Raw genomic sequence first — 20,491 nt, 5'->3', positions numbered from 1 at the left:
ACCGGAGAAAAACCAAAAAAAAAAAAAAAAAAAAAAAGGCAATGGACCAGATGGAGTTCCTGGGTGACTACAGTCATCCTTCTCTCAAAAAGCGGGAGACCACGTAAGTAATTTTCTTTTAAAATATGCAGAAGAAAAAGCAGATGCCAAGGTTTTACTGCTTCAAAAGTGGGTGTAGTTGAAGAAAACTGGATTGTCCACTTATTTTTTAAAATGGGTTTTGTGCATCCGAACATATGTCTGTTAGGATTGTCAGTGGGTATTTTTAAGAAGTAAAAGGCAAAGTACAGCCAACTGTTGTGTAAAGTCTTTCTAGCCATTTACAAAGTTGTGAAACAGTTTAGTGATTCAGCTTTAGTGACTATTTTACTAATATTCTCAATGCATTGTAGTTTTATTCATGTTATCAATTAGTGTATAAATTAAGAAATAATTCATCAGTTTTCAAGAAAAAGGATATCTATCTTTAGTTTAGGATTGTCTTTCTGGTTTTAGAGACTCAGTGAAAACAGTTCTATTTCAAACAGCTCCACATGACCACAAAGAATGCAAAACATTTTCAGGGTTAATGCTCCTATCCTTTCATTTTTGCAAAATGAGGGATTCAGGATCAAAAGTTTCTTCCTCCTTTTCTTTCGGGCTTGGATTTTGTAGCCACTGTCTTCTGGCCTGGCTGGTGTTGCTTCCACTGACAATTCCACTCTCGTTTTTATCTTTGTTCTCCTCCATGTTGGGTTTATTGTTGCTTTGTTTTTTTCTGCTTGGCACAATAAAAATTTGTTGCCTTGGTGTTTTGGTGGCCAGAACCCTGAAACCAAGGAGTTGGGGGAGCTGTGCCCCCTTGCAAGGGGCTGGAAAAGCTGGGTCCAGGTCTCTCTCCCAGACCCCGTGCCCCAGGCTCTCCCGGCTTGTACATGGCTGGCCACTTCCTCAGTGCTGGCTTGGATTTGTCCCTCTGTACTGGTGTCTAGGTCATGTCAGAACCTTCTTCTTGCTATAAGGACACCAGTCGTTTGGAATAGTGACCATGTGAATAGGTTCTTGTTAACTTGCTTAACATCTGTGAAGGACTTCCCACCAAATAAGGTCCCATTCTAAAAAACAGAAATTAGAACGTTCACATTTTTTTTGCAGGACCCAATGTAAAGCACAACATTTATCAATCCTATGTTTGATTCACAAGCACCCTCCCTGTAAGCAAGATACTCTGATCCTCCTTGCAGTTAGGTGACCCCATCTTCCCGGTTCTGCCCAAAGGTGTAGCGGGCAGCGGTGTGCAGTGCCGCCGAGGCCGGTCACCAAGTGTGCCATGCTATACTCTCCACTTTGCCTTTTTACCAGCTTTCTGGAAGAATGCCCAAGATCTAGCAGAGGAAGCCCGGGGACACGGAGACAGCCCACGATGGGGAAGCCAGGGCTGCAAACCACCAAGTGGAAGTCTGGTTGGCCAAACCCATTTGGACTGCGATGAAGTGAAAAAGATATGCTTGCTGGAGGAAGGAATAACCAGTGGTATGTCCTACTTTCCTCCCGGCAGTTTCTGCGGTGCTTTTCCCTTTTTCCTTTTGCTCTTGTTTTTAAAGCAAGAAGATCTCAAGATACACTATGTATTTGAAAAACCCTCTCTTTTCCCCAATTTTTGCCTATCAAGTTACAGAAAAGTCTCTATAATAAATGTATCTGTTTAATGAAAAATTTACTTCTCTATTTTCCTAGCACGTATTATCAAAATAGTATCGCAGCGACGATAGTTCCACTTACATTATGGAACTCTTATCCACAGTGCTTTTATATACAGCAGAAAGTATTGTGTTTTGTGACATTGCTGATGTTTGTTTGCCAGTGGGCCCTAGCATCTATAAATCAGATTTTGTGTAAAGATCAACTAAAAGATATTCTACCTTAAAAGTGTAATACGAGTACTCTGCCTTGGAAATGTTACTATAATTTTCCTTGGTTTTAGATAAATTAAACATGTACATGCACACACCCTATGTAGTTCCAAGTTTGTTCCCAACATAAAATATATCAACATCAAGATTTGTATTTAAATACTTACAAAACAAATTATAGATTGCAGAAAAATATGTCGGTTGAGTCTGGTGTCAAATAGAGGAAAATGAATGAAAATAAAAATAAAAGAAGGATAAAAGTGAATAACACCAGGAAATAATGACAGCTTATACAATTCCTGAGAACATCTCAAATGCTTCTAAGTGGGTCATAATTTCCTTCCATGTCATATAATCCAGAAAATAGTTGCAGTTTTTAAAACCCGTGATTTTCCTTTTAAAGATAATTTTACTTCTTTTTTCTATCTTTGAGGAAGAAATGGTTTTTAATGGTCATGGAAATGAGTTTCTGCTTGTCTTTCAATAGCTAAAGTCATCTCACTGCTCACATATGCAAGATATTACCAGTTGGGGATAGCATATATTTTTATTTCAATGTATAAAATTCCATCAGAGAGTAGTAGGAAAAGTTTGACATGTGAAACTTCCACTGTGAGAAAAAACTTACATAGGTACTTGAAAAATTGGATATGGTATTAAAGGTGGAGAATTAATCTCCCACGAAGAAGAGAAGAAATGTATTTCCTTGCAGTATTTAAAACCATGGAAGGCAGAACATTACAAAATCAGTGCTGGAAGATTATCTGGCATATTCAGGGATATAGAACATAAAACCTCAGGTACCTATTTCAACCTTCAGCAAGTTTTGCTGCTTATTATGGTTGTGGGAAAAGAGATGAAGAATTTATAGCTCTTCACACATTTTCCCGTTTACCTCTTTTCTGGTGCTAAGGTGGATGGAAGCACTTGCTCACTGGTAGGTGGTGTGTTTCTGATAATCATCAGTGATTAATACTTATACAGCTTAGGGTTTACTGGACTAGATCTGGCATTTAGATGTATTTAGTATATTTAGTATATAGTATATATACTATATCATTTAGTATATTTCATGTTGAAAATATACTCTATAGAAAATCCTGTCCAGATTTATTCTTGTTTATCACTGTGCTCCAGGACATAGGCTTTCTGGAGTCAAATTAAAACAGGTTGTTCTGTGACTCAAGGTAGTCAATAGTGCTGTCAAGATCTCCTGTGGCATCAAAGGCTGAGAGGTCAGATTTTGGCACTTGAAATGACCTAGAATCAATTCTGTGTGCCATTTGGAGATTCACCAAGGCCTATAGTAGAGTGATGATCTTAAAGAACTTATTCGGGTGCTGTGTCTGAGAATGGGGAATTAAAAATGATTTGTGATGTGATGAATGTTATTTTTAAATAATTACTTTTACCAGAAGGCAGGACTGTCATCGCCAAGTTCTAGAAGCAGGAAATTTTTGTTCGGGGTTTGCATGCCCAGGCTCCACAATGAAGGCTGGTTCTGCCAAACAAGGTGATTGTACTTCCTTCCCCTTTGGCTTTGCAGCTACTGAATGGAATACAAAATATTGGCAAAAGTTTTGTGTATCTGATGGAATTTCAAAAACATGAAGAATGGGACACCCTTAATAAAATGATGAACCATTGAAAATTGGAATAAAAAACTTCATGGATTGTGAAACATCAATACTCCGGAGGGACCAACCCTCACTCAGTAAAGCTTTCAGGTTATGAAAATTTTGGAGGTGTCAGTAGAATGAACTGAAGCAAGCCAAACACATACAAAAGCCAAACACAGCCTCTAGGCACATACAATATTTTATATGCAAAACCTAAGATTTTTATCACTTAATGGATGTTTAATTATATGTATGCTATGACTAGTTCTTCAAAAATGATGGAAATGTCTTCAGTAGATACTGTGGAAATAAAACTCCTTGATAAAATCACTGCCGTCTACACAAAGAGTGACACGATCTGCCTGGAAGAAGCAGCACATCTGGGGAAGGTCTGCATAGTCAGTGGAGCCAGCCCCACGTGCGGGCTAGCAAGGTCCGTTACCAGTGCTTCTTGGTAAAATCATAAAAGAGTTGCTTCAGAAAATGTGAAGCTCTGCTTCTAGTCAAAATCTACTGAACGTTTTAATCTGCAAAAAGTCTTTAAAAAATTTTTGTTATTACTATGTGGTTGATGATGCTAATGATTGTATTGCCTGGGGGCACCGGTACGCGCACAGGCCACATCTCCTCCTTTCCCCTCCCCTAGCCGCTTCCCATCTGCAAAAATCTTCAGTTTAAAAACCTTTCCTCAGAGCCCACGATCCCTCCACATCTCCCAGGTCACCTCTTCTCTTCAGCCTGCCAAGCCCCGCTGCTCTCTGCCGGCCCTTCTCTCAGTGTGACAGTCCCTTCCGGGCTCTACTTTTCCTTCTCCCCTGTTTCCACCACCCTCACCCAACTGGTTAGTTCCCTACTACACGGAAGAGAAAAAGCCATTATCTGCTTCTAACCCCGTTCAAGGCTTGCCTGCTGTTGCTCACAGCTTCCCTTAGCCGTGCAGAGCAGAGCTGCATACCACTTCCTGTTTCCAACCTAAGCAGGAGCCTCCCCTTGCCCAGCGCTAGCGCACTCAGACTTCAGGCAGGGTAGCAGCAAGGAGAAGCACTGGTAACGGGCCTTGCTAGCCGGCGGATGGGGTTGGGCTTCCAGGCAGGTTGTGTCACTCTTTGTGTAGGCAGCAGTGATTTTATCAAGAAGTTCTATTTCCACAGTACCTACTGAAGACAGTTCCATCAGTTTTGAAGAACTAGTCATAGTATACATATAATTAAACATCCATTAAATGATAAAATCTTGGGTTTTGCATATAAAATATTAAAACTGAATAACATGTTCTAAAAATAGGAATTTTATTACCATCAGAGAAACCATGAGATTCTTAAAATTTTATTACCATGAGATTCTTAAAATACAATGAAAAACTCATTTTACACAGTAAGAGAGAAGTAAAGAAAAAATCAATTTACACTTTATGATAGAGTCTGAATAACTCAGAACTCTGTTCTGTAGCTGCACTCCTAAACTGTGAGCTAAAAGCATTTAGACTATTTTTTGAGGGGTAAATTCCAGGAATTTAAATACTTATAAGATATTTTTCCATTATTAGATGATCTTATTATCTCCCTCTAGTTTTGTGTTGCCAAATCAGATAGATACTAATGCATCATATATTCCATTCTATTTGGAGTTAAGAGCCGCATGCACATTGAAAGTTCATTTTCAATAACTGAGATTTACATTCTGAGTTATTATTCCAGTAAGGATATTGGTGTTTCCAGCTAATGTTCTATTTATGGAGACTTTAAAAATCATGTTAGTATCAGAGGATTAACCGATCAAGATCAAAGTGTAATAGTACATCAGTTCATGGCATACTGTAGTATAGAATAAGCAAGAGATGATTGGTGTTTATCACATCCGACTAACCATTTCTTTATGATAGACTTCGTGTGGGATGAAGACCACATTATTCCATACTAGCACAATACTAAGGAAAGGATGGAGTATCACTTTGTAACCCCAAGAGGTGCTATTGTTATGAACAAAGTCCTTTGAGATGTAGTTATAGTTTGTATAATTGGCTGCATTAGTTATTAAAAAATTGTTTTGTCAGGAGTAAAAAAATGTCTACCTTTTAGGAGAAAAAAGTTACACTTGTATTTTTAAAAAAATTTTCTCATATCAATGATATCATTCATCATAATCTGTACCAAAAATCTTGGAATAAATCTGTTTATAGTTGTGGAATTTTGAGGCACCAATGGAAGGGAGAAATGGATACATGAACTGTGCTCATTTGAACACCCATTCACTAGAATCAATGAAAAATGTTTTCAATTCAGGAGTTTCTTGGTATAGAAAGTAGACAATACTCCTCCCAGTACGCAGTCAAGTGTTGGCACCGTTGATTAAACAGAGCTTTGGATCAGACTTCTGCTCAAATTCATGTTCTGTTGCTGAAATCTGGTGTGGTGTGTAAGTTACTATATTTGGAAAAGTAGTTGACAAATATAAGGTACTGGTAAAAGTAAGGATTGTTAATCAAATTTAAAATAACTCATTGGTAGGCATTATTTTTACATGCCATTTCAAAAAGTAAGTTAATAACTAAAGTGTATTTACATTTCTTACTCTGTATTATGTACCAATAACTTAATACTGTAAGATATCCAGAAAATAACATTCAGTGACCCTCAAACTGTCCAAATCACAGCATCAAAAAAGCAAACTGTTGGTGAGGAGCACATACGCCCATGTTTAGAAGAGAAGTGGATAGACCACAGTTAGGATCTTAACGTGGGCGTGAAGCTGAGACGGTAATCGAGTCTACAGGTGCAGTGAAGAGACAGACCTCTAAGCAGACAGGGCTTAGTCACCTAACACAGGTGACTCAAGGGCCAACTTCTTTGGGAACTTGACTAGTGGGCTTGAATCATGGTGTGTCTGAGGTTCACCCTTCTTATTTTCTAATAAGAGCGGTCTAGACCCAGAGGCCTCAGTCTTTTCTGTGGAAAAGTTTTCCTAGAGCTTGAGTTGTTGACAAAGCTTCATGGATGCTGCCACCCCGGGAGACCAAGAAATCTATGGCTAGCAGAAGCCCCTGTCCCTGGGAATGGAGCCAGCACTGGGATTTGTCAAGGGGACCCTCTTTACTTTGGAGATGAAGATAAAGGTGCAGATCAGGGGTTGGTGGAGACATCCTAAATTTAGAGGAAGAAGTAAAAGACTGGAGCAACTGCTGAGAAGCATCAGATGAAAAAGGACCAACTTTAAAGTAAAGCTTCTAAATAAATCGGACCCACATGTGTAAACATCACATTGTTTCCTTGGTGTAGGAACCTGAAAGACTAGGTAAAACTCAAAACGTACAACAGATGATGGGAAAGGGAAAGCAATTGCTCAAAGGAAGGAATGACCGGGATGAGGGAAAGAAGATAAAAGAAAGAAGGAAGGCCAAACATAAATATATATATATATGAATAGCTGCGATGACTGTATTGCTGTTGTCTGATGGTGTATTGAAATGAACAGTTAATGCTCACAATTTTTTTATGTTCTGATTGACTGTGCATGCTTGTGTCTGGTGGTCTGAGCAACTGATTTGAAGGTAACAATATGCAATGGAAATATAATGGTGACCTCCTACCATCTTGTCTAGTGAAACTCCGTATTATCTCTAAGGTTTTATTAAAGAATTATTTCCTTATTCTCTTTACTGGTTTGAGCAATCTTTCATTCTTACATCTGATAATCTGAGCAATGTACTTGAGGACAGCGATATGCAATGTAACAACCACTGTTGATTTGTATTAATTTGCCTTGAGACCCTGTATCACTTTGAATGTTCTTGCTTTGATTTGTTTATGTTTGTGGTTCTGGTATGCTGCTACTGTTCTATTTTTTTGTTTGTTTATGTCTCATGTACTACTCTCTTTAAAATAAAAAAAAAGTAAAATAAAGCTTCTAAGTTTCATGCTCAACAATATAACCTCAGAATTCACGTTACTACCTAGAGAGCTACGATTATATCTTAAAATCAAATGTAGAACTCCTTATGGAAAGTAAATCTAAAGCTAATTTTCTAACTGGAAAATTAGGTTGCATAATTAAAAACTGGTGAAGAAAACGTACTGTAATTCTCCTAATCATCTTTCAATTTGTACCAAAAGGCACTATATAATGAAAATCATTTTTGAATAACATAAAATTGATTGAAGTAGTTAAGTGGCCAAATTAAACATATACATACATGTATTGGTAGAGAGAGAGAAAACCAAAAATGTACACACATATATAAGAAAAAGAAAAATGGTACAATATTTTTTCAACAGATGGTGGTATCCTCCTATGGAGGATCCTGGAAGATGTCATATATCACAGAAAACCTACTACACTGACTGTTCTTAGAGAAGAAATTGAAAATGCATGTGCAGCAAGCTCAGTGACCAAGGGAACCCAAGCAGTGGTTCATTGTACTAATAAATGTCTGGAAGCTAAAGGTTAGCACTTTGAGCACCTCTTGTAATTGGAGGGGCCAAAGATAACTTGTATTAATCTCCATGTGGCAATAAATTTAGTAGTAAAATATTTATGCAACTTTTTCTTTTCCTGACATGTGCATGCATTTGTGATAGAATATATATGTAAAACCTTTTAATTTTCTTTATTAAGTATGAACATGTATCACTGAATTTTTCTTTTACTTTATTATTTCCTTTCAAGTTTATACAAATATTTTGAGTCAGAGATACCTATTATATCCATTTTATAATAAGGAAACGGGGGCTCAGAAAACTAAGTTGTCTAAGATAAATTATTTTGATACTAAGATGAAGAGCCAGGATTTGTATCCAGGTGTCCCTGATTCTGAAATCTGTCTTAATTATCACGGAGCTGTACTCTTCACTTATGTAATTATTCCATGAATATTTATTGGGCTCTTACAGTACTTGGAAAGAAAAACCACTCCAGGCACTGAGTCTACAAGAGTGAATACAACACCCAAGACACCCTGCTTTCTTGCTGCTTGCAAGTGGTGGAAAAAATGAAACTAACTGAATAAGTAAAATTGCCAGCATGTTAGGTTATGTAGGATGCCCAAGATGGATCAGCAGACGGGAATAACGGACTTGAAGGGGAGGAGAGCTGTTTTACACAAGGTGTTCAGGGATAAGTACTCTGCGAAGGTGCTGTGTGAAGCCACCCTTGAAGGAGCAGAAGGTGACCTACCACAGGGCAGTCAAGGGGTAGGAGAGAGCAAAGCAAGGGTCTGGGCTGAGGTGGGGAAAACTGGCGGGTTCGAGAACATCAGCAAGGCCCTGGGGGGAGGAAGGTGTAAATACGTGGAATTATAGAAGATGAGGCCAGGAGGGATCAGGAAGCCAGAGTGCACCGGATCTTGCAGCCACTGCAACTAGTTCCTGTGCTGAGTGAGTGCATGGGTGAGAAAGGGGCCGCTGGAGGCATCTGAGCAGAGTGGCACGGTCTGACTCATTGTTATCAGTATGGAGGGGAAAAGGGGAGAAATGGAGGAGCAGGACAGGGAGGCTACTGAGAGTAACTGCGGGCTTTGGCGTGGCAATTCATTGAGAAGGTAGCAGAAAGGGCTTGGTTCCGGGTGTAGTTTGAAGGAATAGCTGATGGGATTTCTGTAGATTGAATGTGAGCTGTAAGAGAAAATATAAAGAATAGCAAGATATAAAGGGTGGCAGGGATAAAACTACTGTAATCTCAGATGAGAAAGGGTAGGTTTGGAGGTAGGGCAAAGATGAGAGTTCATCTTTAGTTACAGTCCACTGAAGTATGGTCATGAGCAAGGTGGAGATACGGTGTGTAATCCAGCCCGAGGTTTGGGGAAGAGGTTCGGGCTACACTGAGAGAAGTGGAAATATCAAGAGAATGAAAAACACGTCTACATAAGGAAATCACCCAACTGGGATTGCATTACCCTGAAACGAAGGATGTTTGTCAGAGGAAAGAGTGGCCAATTGTATCAGTTGCTGTTGGGGGAATAAGTAGTAGAATAGCTGGCAAATAGTCACTGGGTTTATGGTGTCTTCACATTGGTGACCTCAACAAGGACAGTCTTAGTGACCCACACACCAGAAAACCGAGTAGAGGGCATTCAGGAGGGACACTGGAGGGACAGTCGTTTGAGGAGTTTTCCTCTAAAGGGAAAGAAGGACATAGAATTGTTGAGGGGCAGAAACTAGCTGACAAGAGGGGATTTTTCTAGGCGGGAGAAATGGCAACATTTTGGTACCTGGATGGACAAACCCAGAGTTTTGACGATGTGGGGAGAGGAGCAGGAGCGACTGAAAGAGAGCTGCGGTGTCGGAGAGGGCGGAAGGAACGAGGAGGCAGGAGGAGAGGCTGGCGTTTGCTGGGAACAGAAGGTAGGCAGTGCTCATCCATTTTCACAGGGTCCAGGCCGGATGGGGAGGAGCCTGCGTCTACACAGGGTGCTCTGGCGCTTGCTGGGGGGTGTGGCCTTCTGTCTGTCTCCACCCCGACGGAGACTGGTGGTGTGGAATTACACAACACCCAAATGCGGTAGGGAAACCTCAGGCACCTTGAGCTGGACACTTGCGGAAGTAAAAACTTTGAATTAAGCTCTGGAATATGGCATAAACATTTTGGAAATTCTAGCACATCTTGGCTGTTAAACTGTTGTGCATTTTTATTGCTCTAATAAGAATGTATACCTATTTGTGGAAAGAGTTACATTCTCCTTTAGGTCTATTTTTCTTCTCAGAAACAAGGAGATGTTAATCATCAGAATCAACCTTATCTTTGAAAATTAGGGTCAGTGGCAGATGTAATATTCTTCGTGTGATGGTTAAGCACATTATAAAGTGATTTAGCTTACATGACAAAATTAGCAGGTTTTTCAGCAATGGTTGTGAGGGAGGGAGAATGAAACACACATTTTTGCATTAAAATCCTGGATTTCAAACGCCTGACAATGTTTCTTATCACACAATTCCAATAGCTCCTATTGCTTTGGGGGATGTTTCAATAAAATCTCACAAATGAAGAAAATAAATAAGCTTTATATTTCCTCTTTACTCTGTGTGAGAAGGGAAAGGGTTCTATTTTACCTGTTACCAGGTATCAAAAGAATTTACAACTTGGGTATAGCCACGAGGAATGCCGTTGAAGGTTTCTGCAAGAACTCACCAATTTAACAATATTGTACATTTAAGCTACATTTAGAAAGTTCTGCAAGCTTAAAAGGATGTTTGGAGTTAGATTTTAAAAACAGTGGGATTTAGTGTAAGGGGTTTGGCAAGAAAGTCAGTACAGGTCATGCAACTGGCGAACGGATGCAGACCCAGCTGACTAACACGGACCATGTGTTTGCTTTGGCAGAGAAATTGGAAAAATAATTTGGAGGAAAAAAAATCATATTATTCAACAGATTTCACTTTTGTTGGTGGTTTGCAGTATTTTTGAAAAATTTCTGATCAGTCTTGCAAAGGTATAGTTCACAAAGATCTTCCCATTGATTGGAACCATATTTGGACCTTTCATAGGCAAAAAAAAGATGGAAAGGGATAATTTTACTTATATGATATGTTTCTGTTAATAACTCACCTCTCAGAAATAGATTTATGACTAGTCATTTCTCAATCGATTCCATGTTGATAAATTTATTCTACCTAAAAATGGCATTAAAATGCCTCTTATCAACATTTCTATCATAATCATAGAAAATTCTCTTTAAACTTTGTGGCCAACCACTGCGCTTCCAGTCACAATAATGATTAACTGTGCTACCTACTAGCTTTGTTGTGTATGGGAGTTTATCAATTTGATGTTTTTGTTCAGATATAAGGTGAAAACTTGTTTCTTAAGCATACGTAGTTTATGTGAATATTGTTATAAGGTTTCAAAAGACTTTTTTGACCTATTAAAGTCTTGGAATTATAACTGTTTGCCGAGATTCAGACACATTAATGGTGTGATGATTCCAAAGCTTGGAAGAACTCTAATTCCATTTTTATGGGTTGGAAACTGCTTCAGAGTCTATTCTGACCACTTGACCAAGGTCTATTCTGACCTATACATAGGTTGAACAGATCCTAAACTGACTTCAGGAGCCTGGCAAACTATTTTGCACTGTGGATTAGCCTAACTTCCTGTGTCATGCTGCTGAGCCATCAAATTCAGGAGATAATGGGTTACTCTCCTCACTGCTGTATGAATAATTGTGTAAGCTGGAGGATGTTTAGGACAATGCCTGTAGATGTGATGCTGTTACACGGGAAAGAGCTATGATGTTGATGAAATAAGCAAGTGGGTTTCTAAAGTAGGCACAAACATTGGAATGTAAGCCCACCTCTACTTCTTAATTGATGTTAGACACCTTAACCCCTGGGAAACTCACATTTGTGTAAAAAGAGAGACATTGTTACCTACTGAATGTCCATGGTTTTCATAAAGATAAACATGTCCTACATGTTGTGCTTAGTACATGGGTCTTTCCTTCCTTCCCATTCAATTGAAGTCTTGCTGGAAGGATTTCAATATTTTGATTCACATCATGTCCCCCATAATGTGTTTAATGAATGAAACTCTTCACCCTACTTATTATCAATGTCCTATATATTAGTTTTGTCATCTGAGTGTCAAGAAGAGCAGTAATGTAAAGTTAATCAGTTTTTCTCTACTTAATATTTAATTTTTAGAATACTGTTGAGTGTTAACCATCCCTAAGCTAAGGGAGGAGGAAGGAGCTGGTGTCTGCACAGATGTGAATGGTGCTCAGTGTGAGCTGCAGATAGTGAAGCCATCACCCTTGGGGACGAGGTGGTCAGGGTTGGATGCAAAGAGTAAGACATCAGCATCTTCTCATAGGTGCTGAGAGAGGATTCTGGGGAGGAGAAACCACAACTGCCAGGGAATGCAACAGGTGCATTTATCTAATCCACATGTTTTCTCAGATTGGCTCTGTCATATCTATTTCATGGACAGAAAAGAGAGGATCAAAGAGTTGAGTCCAGGACCAGGTAGCTACGATGTGCAGAAGTTGAAATTCACACTATGGGGTGCTGCCTTCACAAATGTGTCTTTTTCTAGAGCTTCCTCATAATACTCGAGGGCGAGCACTACCTTTCTCTTTTAAGTCACAAGTACATGGCACATATTCTCAAGTCATTCCCTTATTCAATATTCAGAATAACACAAGTTGAAGGGTATATTTCCCATTGTATGGGAAGAAACATGGGCTCCAGAATTATGTAATTTTCTTAAAGCTACAGCTACTGATTTAGCAAACACTGATTCAAACTTAACTTTATAGAGTTCCAGACCACAGATACACAGCTAGAAAGAGAGAGAGGCAAATATTTCCAGATAAAGATTCAGGGAGGGGGCTGGGAAGGGTCCAGGAGTAGGTTGGCAGGGGTCACACCTCACAGAGGGCATGGGGAGGGGAGGAGGAGACTACAACAGTGAACCCAGAAAAGTAACAAGGAAAAGAATCTCATGATGACAAATACCCACCAACAAAACAAAAGGATGGAGCAGCCCTGCAGAATGGAGAGGAAGACCACCCTCGGAGGAGGCAATGTCATCGTCCTGCAGGACTTAGTAGGTCAGAGCAGGCCCGCTGAGTGGCTCCTAGTTTCGGTGTGCCATTCCCTGTAGGCAGGTCCAGAGGGAATGGGTGGAGATGGAGATGCTATGGGAATGCCCACAGAGGAGATGCTACACATCAGGAGAAAGCTGGGTGCCACAGTGGAGAAACTGCCTGAGTACCCTCACTGGGAGCTCACTGGTCACCGCACCCATGATGATGACTGTTGCACTGTGCCTTAACTTATGCCATTTTCCATGAGACTGGCACTGTGATTCCCATTGTTTTCTTTTTCCTTGCATTTTCCTGATACGCCTTTCCTGATCTTTGGACAGGAACGTATGCTACTATTGTCTGTCAGGAAAGTCTTCATTGTCAGCCCTCACTGGAGACCTTGGCATCCAGTCTAAGTTCCTGCCAGCTGTAGCTTTTCACTCATCCGTATGGAGAAATGTAAACTTAGGAAAGCAATTACAATGGAAAAATGATTTGGTGAATTTGGTTGGAGGAGTGGGATGTAGAAACAAAGATGGGAATGTAGATCAAGATTTCCCTGCGTAGAAGTGGGTGCTTGGCTGGTACTTCATCTCCACACCTCGGGGTTCTTCCGCGTTGCTCTGGGTTCTTCCACGCTGTAGAATTACTTTTATTCTCTAAACTTTCCATGCTATTCCAAACTTCTGCACTTTCGAGCATGTGTTTTCTTTTGTCTAGAATATCTGTTCACTCTTCCTTTTTGGGAAAATATCCAGTTAAACCCTGAAAACACACTTAAAAATCGATTCTTTTGTTAATTGCTTGCTGATCAAGCCATTGTTGAACTAGGTGCTCTTCTCTGAGATACCCGAATCCCGTCTTATGTCAGATACATACCTAGGAGGCATTGCTTATTTCTGTGACTCTGGAAGAATGAGCAGGAGCTGTGGAAAACTGATGGTCCTGCAGATTTTCCAGCCCTGTATCTAACTGTAGATTCGATGGCTTCACAAGGTGAATTTAACCATGCATACTCTTTAGGCCTCAGGGAGCGAGAGAACTGAACACTATACATAAATATTTGTTAGCTTGACGCTATTTTAAATCCATGAGACAATCATTCAAAATTTCTTCATCCTTTCCACCCCGTCCCTGCCTCCTTCTTTGTGACCCATGGGCCTGTACAGGGCTTAATATGACCCATGGGCCTGCACAGGGCTCCTGAAGATTCACTCCCTGACCCCATGCATGCTATCGAGGCTGCTCCAAACACATTCAGCAGTTGACACTTACCACACTTTGTGCACAATAAGTGCTATGAAATATAGTAGAAATTAGAGGAATTATCAGTACAATTATATGGGAAGTGTGATCCAGATTTGAATTAATCAGTCCTTTGTGTGGGGGCCTTGGCCCGAAACAGTGATTGTGTCCAACTGGCTTTGAGGCCAGCTTCCTGTTCTGATGCATTTCTATCGACAGCTCCACCGTGCTTTTATTCAAGAATTACTTTTGTGTCACACATGCTTCCTTTTGGCTGTAAAATTTTTATTCAGAAATAATGTTTGATTTATTGACTAGGACAGCAGGGGTTGTTTACTTTTTTCTCTCCTCCATGCCAAGTCTAGAGTGTAGGTAGTAGATATTTATTGCATTTCAAACATCGTTATTTTTTCCATTCACAGATCCATTGGGAATCATGAGTTTTATGAGGAAATTTATCACCAGTCCAAAATGCAGTGATAAATTTTTAACAATTGTTTTATCTACTTGTCCATTCACAGAATTTCCTGTATGTGCACTGAAGGTCATTAAGTAAAAGGAAAGAAGAGGACTTATTAGGGTCACCAAAGTGAAACATGACATCCAGAGTTAGCCATTAACCATAAACTTAGAATATTCAGGTAAAAATGAAAGGTCATTGGCTGTTTATTGTTCATTATGCTCAGATAATTTCTGCCCCTTACTTGATCAAGGATAAAAGTGAGGCAGAGATCTAGACTTAATTGCATTATTGAAAGTAAAAATGTTTGTCCTTGAAACATACCTTAGAGCAAGATCTCATGGTTTGGGGACCACGATGCTAATTGTGAAAATTCAAGACACTTTAGCCTTCGTAATTCTTGGTCTGTTGATGCTTGGCTTGAGCACCGAAGTCCACAAAAAGGGGCTCCTGTAGTAACAAATACTTCCAAGTTGGATGAACAGAATAGTTTCAACAAGTGTATTTGGTCTGGCATTTATACATTATTTGGTAAAACCACAAAATGTAGATCTTTATCTGTAACTTCCTACAGCCGCAGTGAGGACTGCAACAGCAGGGCTGCGACTCAGCAGAGGCAGTTTGCTTACATTACTTTCTAGGCATTTTCAGCCCACTATCCATTATTCCTTCCCAAGTCCTTCAAATCCTTCACAGTTTTCTTTCTTAGGAATTTTTTTCTTCTCTGGAAAAAAATAAATCATGGACTCAGGTTAGTTTTTCACCCTTGAGGCTATCGTGAATTTCCTCTATTGTCTTTGGAGACTATTACTCCCTTTACAGAGAAAAAAGCAGGATGTACAAAGCCTTTCCTGGAGGTTAATGTCTCCGATCTTACTGCTTAAAAAAGCCATTTGAATACCTAAAAAGAAAACCTTCATGTGATACATTGAGGCTCCCTACTTGAATCTACCTGCTCTACTAGGAATGGAAGGCACTGAAAACTGTTTGCTGAAGTAAAAAAACTTTAATGGCCTGCCTAGTACTTGAATTTAAGCATAGTAGCTCGCCATGGTCTTGCCAAAACAAATGAAAACTCGCTGTCTGCTATTGGAACCAATTCAAATTAAATAGCAGTTCATTTTTCAGGGGTCATTGAGGGAGTGAACTATCACACTTACGTGAATTGTTCACATGATGCTTTGGAGTGATTGTTTAGAACAGAAATTAGATTATGAGGGTTTTTTTGCTAAAAAATCTTAGGGATTTCCCATTGTCTAAGGAACAAAGCATATCTTTATAATCTGCCATTCTATATTCTTTCTTTCTTCTTCTTCTTCTTCTTTTTTTTTTTTTGGTACTGGGAATCAGATTCAGAACCTTGCACTTGCCAGGCGGGTGTTTGTACCACTGAGCTATGTAACCAGCCCTTGCCATTCTGTTTTCATTTCCTTGCCTGGAAGATAGCTCAGTGGCACAAGCGCCTGCCTGGCAAGAACAGGGTCCCGAGTTTGGTTCCCAGTACCAAAAAACCCCAAAACAAACAAAGGAGTTGGGACTTATTTTCATCTCCTTTCAATTCCCCACCATGTGATCTGCTTAAACTTGCTCACCACTTTCTGGGTTTCCTTTCCTTGTCTTCCAATTCCTTGTCTCCAAGCCGATGCTCCATGTGACCACAAATGTCACTCTGCGTCCCACTGCTCGGAGATTCTGGAGGCCTCCCAGAGGCTGGTGAGCATCATGGGAACCCTACCATAAAGTCCCAGAGTTAACTGTAGTTACCCAGAAGCAGAAACAGACAGGGCAGACCTTAGCACCATTCAAGACTGGGAATCTCTGTTGGTTGTCTCTGTGGAATAATTGGGACACGCTGGACTTGAAGGTGCTGACTAGCGTGGTTTTGGTGATGGGCCGTGGGCTCTGCAGAATGAAGTGGGTCGGAAGCTGGGGGTGGACTGGATGTGTGTAGAGGCTCCAGGACGTTTGTCCTTCTCAGCGGTAGAAGAAATGATGTTGTCAGCAAGGGAATGAGAAACTAAGAGGGAAGGAAATGGTGGATGATAGCAATGGTCTGAATGGAAAAAACCAAGCATGGAACAATTCCCTGGGCGACAGGGTGTGTCCCGGGGAGTGGGTGAAAGAAGGAGGGCGGCGAGGGCTGCTGATGTCATTGGCTTGGTTTCAGCGGAGGCAGATGGGAGTAGTCCCAGCGAGGATCAGACGCGGAGCAGCTTCTTACTGATGGCCGGGATAAACGGGTGTTTCTCTGTTGTTAATTACGTCGGCTTAAAATTTCCAGCTTTTAGACTATTTAGAGATTAGAATCAGATTCTTAAAATTTAGTAAAATCAATGCCTTCTGTTCAATAAAATCTTTAATAAATAATCCTTCCTCCTGGTTCTGGTTTTCTGCTTATGATTTTTGAGTATTGAGTAGCTGGTTTATTTTCAAAGCAAAATTTTCAAGAGTGAAAGTCTGTAGCATGCTGTATAATTTCCTTCTTTTATGTTGAAAGATCTTTATTAAACTGATAGATGAAGTTGTTTAATAATTTTTAAAAGTGTTATCCACTAAGGATTATCCACTCAGGGGAGAGCTCTAGTTTATGGGATGAAGCAGTGAGTCAAATATTTAATAGTTTTACAGCTAAAATCTAATATTTATCCATGTTTCATAAACAATATAACCATGAATTTGAGGTTTTGTTTTTTATTTGGTATTTTTCTAATCTTCTCAGCTAGGAAAAGTCTAGGCCTTAAATGATATATCTGAAATTCTGGCGGCTCTATTTTAACCTTCTAATTTGGAAACTCCTAGGCCTGCGCCTTCACTAGACATGTTTATATTCTCATATTTGGAAGATCAGTAATAACTGCTAGGTCTAGCGCTTCAGCACTTTGAGGTTGGGTGGCACGGAACACTTGGTTTAGAGTTAAAGGTCTTTCTACAATTGCAGAAAAATTCTTTCTTCTATATACATCACTAAAAATATTTTTATTTCACTTGAACTAAATTTCCTAGATAATCACATTATTTTTGGCAGCATAGATTTAAAACTTAAATTAGGCTAAACTAAAGGCTGTGACATGTTACGATTTTTTGACCAACTTTTGTCTTCTATATCCCTTTAATTAACATTTTTTACTTGAAATATACTGTGTACAAATGATACATGTGATACTGAAATTTTAAAAGTATTTTTTAACTTATCAAGGATTCTAGAAAGTTTTAAAGGTATTGATTACATTTCTTTTATGAATTATAGAAGTCTTATTGATACATTCTCACTGAATATATACTTGTTCAAGTGATCCTAAGTGAGTAATTAAAACCTGCCTTTTCTTTAAACTTTCAGTTTTAAGAGCTGCAGAGGAAACTGACATTAAATCTGGAATATCTTGACACAAACATTTTTCCATATCTGACAAATTTTGAATAATAATGAAAAGCTTTCAAATAATGAAAGCTTTACATTTCAGATTTCAAAGATGATTAGCATAGGAAATCTTTCAATTTCACAAAAGAAACTATGAATAATTTAAAAATTCTTTTTAGTTCTATATTAGTGCATTTAATTGAAATAATTTCAAGATTTCTTTTCAGCAAAAAAGTTATAGCTAAGAAAACAAACCAGGTCTCTCATCAGTTGTACACTTTTATAGATATTTTCTACATAAGTAGCATTTAAACATGAAGTTTAAGTTTCTTGAATCAAAAATTATCTCTCCTGATTCCTGTTATCAATTCAGTGAAGTTAAAGTGAAAATTATTCTTTATTCCACACAAAGTCTGAAAATAAACCACCACTGGTCTTTCTGCCTCAGCCCTAACAAAAATTTATTATGTTAAAAACTTTGAATTGAAACCAGAGGATACCATGAGTTATAAGTAGATACAAAACAATGTCCTATCGGTTATTCTCAGATTTAGTTTTAGAAATTTATTGGAAATATTCATGCATCCACTTTCTAGTTACTGGTGCTATCAGCAGCAAGTCTCACTGTTATTATGAAAACAACTGCAATAGAATACAGCGATGATATTAACTTTTTACAAGAAGTGAAAGCAGGACTTGTATATAACAAACGCACCAGAGTGAAAATTGTGCAAGAAGATGATATTCTCCCCAGTGAAACAATGCTTTAAACAGAAATGCTAAAACCCATGATGGTTTAGGTATCCAATACCTAGGGCTTAACAAGAAAAATATCCTGGAAGGTAACTGGTTTAGAAGATAATTAATTGAGCTGTTGAATATTGTTTTATTTTTTAAATAAACTCAGAAGGGACCATTTTCTCTGCAAATTCTATGCATTTATCTCCATGTCTGCTATCAAGTAAGTTCTGCTGTTAATATAATGTGAACTTTCACTTCTAATTCTTGGGCAGTTTAGCTTCTGTGGAAAGGTACAAGCTTTTTCTTTTTCCCTGTCGATCTTTCACTTGGTTATTTCCTATTTCCTTGACAAAACGATTTCTCCACTGTGCTCTGTCTGTCTTCTCCCTGCTAATTTTAACCTCCCTTTAGCTCTATTCCCTGGACTTACATCTCTTTCATAAGCAAGCAACAAACACATCCCTGCTAAACTTTCCAGCTAATTTTTTTTTTTTTTGTTTTGAGACAGTGTCTTGCTGTGCAGTTTATCCTCTGACCTGGACTCACTGTGTAGTCCAGGCTAGCCTCAAATTTGTGGTGAGTCTCCTCACTCAGCCTCCCCAGTGCTGGGATTACCAGCATGTGCCACCACGCCCAACTCTAGCTAATTCTCATCTGTACGAGAAGTGTCAACAGCTTATAAATCCATGATCTGAGCTTGAAACTAAACTATACAACTTTTACCTGAGAGAGAAATATTGTCTTTATTATTCTGTCCAGAAAACAAAACTGCCCTTGCCCAGGAGTTGTAACCTAACTTCCTAAATACTAAGTTAAGTATAATTATCTGGACAGACTGGTGTAATCCATACAATGTGTTTTCTGCTTGGATTTTCCTGTCTGGGGAGTATTTCTGCTACAATTGTATTTCCTAAGAATTTCCTAAGAATTGGAAAGAGTATTTGGAAAGAGTATTTCCTAAGAATTATCTACCTGATGGGGTGCTTACATCCTACCTAATTTTGCCAGTCTCCTTCCCTAAAGGGCTGGTCTCCTCTCGGCTCTGTGCCCTTTCTGGAACTGGCTGATTCAAGGATCTGGGTTTTAACGAGACTGAGATATTAATGTATTCAAACACTCACCAAGAACAACTCAGTGGCACCAGTGTGGGCTTTCTTCAGCCTGTGCTGCAGATATCGTGGAAATCTGCTTTTGCTAGATTGCTTCTCAGATGTTGCTAATTGTGGGGAAATTCTTCAAGGCATTTCTGTGTGACTGTGACAGGATTTGCTCCAGGGTAACTTTGTCAGGTTATTTGCCTGTTGGTCTTAATAACTGATAGAGTATCTTTATGGTAGAATCCAGATGTGCTTCCTAATCAAGATAATAAATATTGTATTTCCAGCTGGGACAAAGGATGACTGTGGTAGCTAGCATCACACTTGGTAAAATTGAGAATTTCTTAACTGTGGGGTTTATAAACATTATCACAAACATCCACCTTGACCCCTTTGTAGTGTGTCCATTGAACTGGGGGACAAAGAATTGATACAGATCTGAGGCTGCTCATGCTGTGAATAATACAGCCTTTTGTTACTGACTTTGGAAATTTATGTCTTCAGCTAACATGTATGAAACTGTGGCAGGTTAAAAGATCAGGCCCAGAGAATTCTTCTACTATTC

At 39.2% G+C, this 20,491-nt stretch overlaps 1 protein-coding gene across 1 annotated transcript in view; it reads right to left on the bottom strand.

Annotated features, from left to right (window-relative positions):
- LOC106149027 overlaps positions 1 to 1,237 on the bottom strand; it is a 20,145-nt gene extending 18,908 nt beyond the window's left edge. The window contains exon 1 of the mRNA XM_013516582.1: positions 1,207 to 1,237. Coding sequence (XP_013372036.1) covers positions 1,207 to 1,237 — 31 coding nt within the window. The remainder of the gene's footprint in view (positions 1 to 1,206) is intronic.
- Between the last annotated feature and the right edge of the window lie 19,254 nt (positions 1,238 to 20,491).

This window comes from Chinchilla lanigera, unplaced genomic scaffold (assembly GCF_000276665.1).
Source record: "Chinchilla lanigera isolate Chin_1 unplaced genomic scaffold, ChiLan1.0 scaffold00035, whole genome shotgun sequence".
Taxonomy (NCBI): Eukaryota; Metazoa; Chordata; class Mammalia; order Rodentia; family Chinchillidae; genus Chinchilla; species Chinchilla lanigera.
Note: the sequence above shows the minus strand (reverse complement) of the source record. Positions and strands in the feature narration are given on the sequence as shown.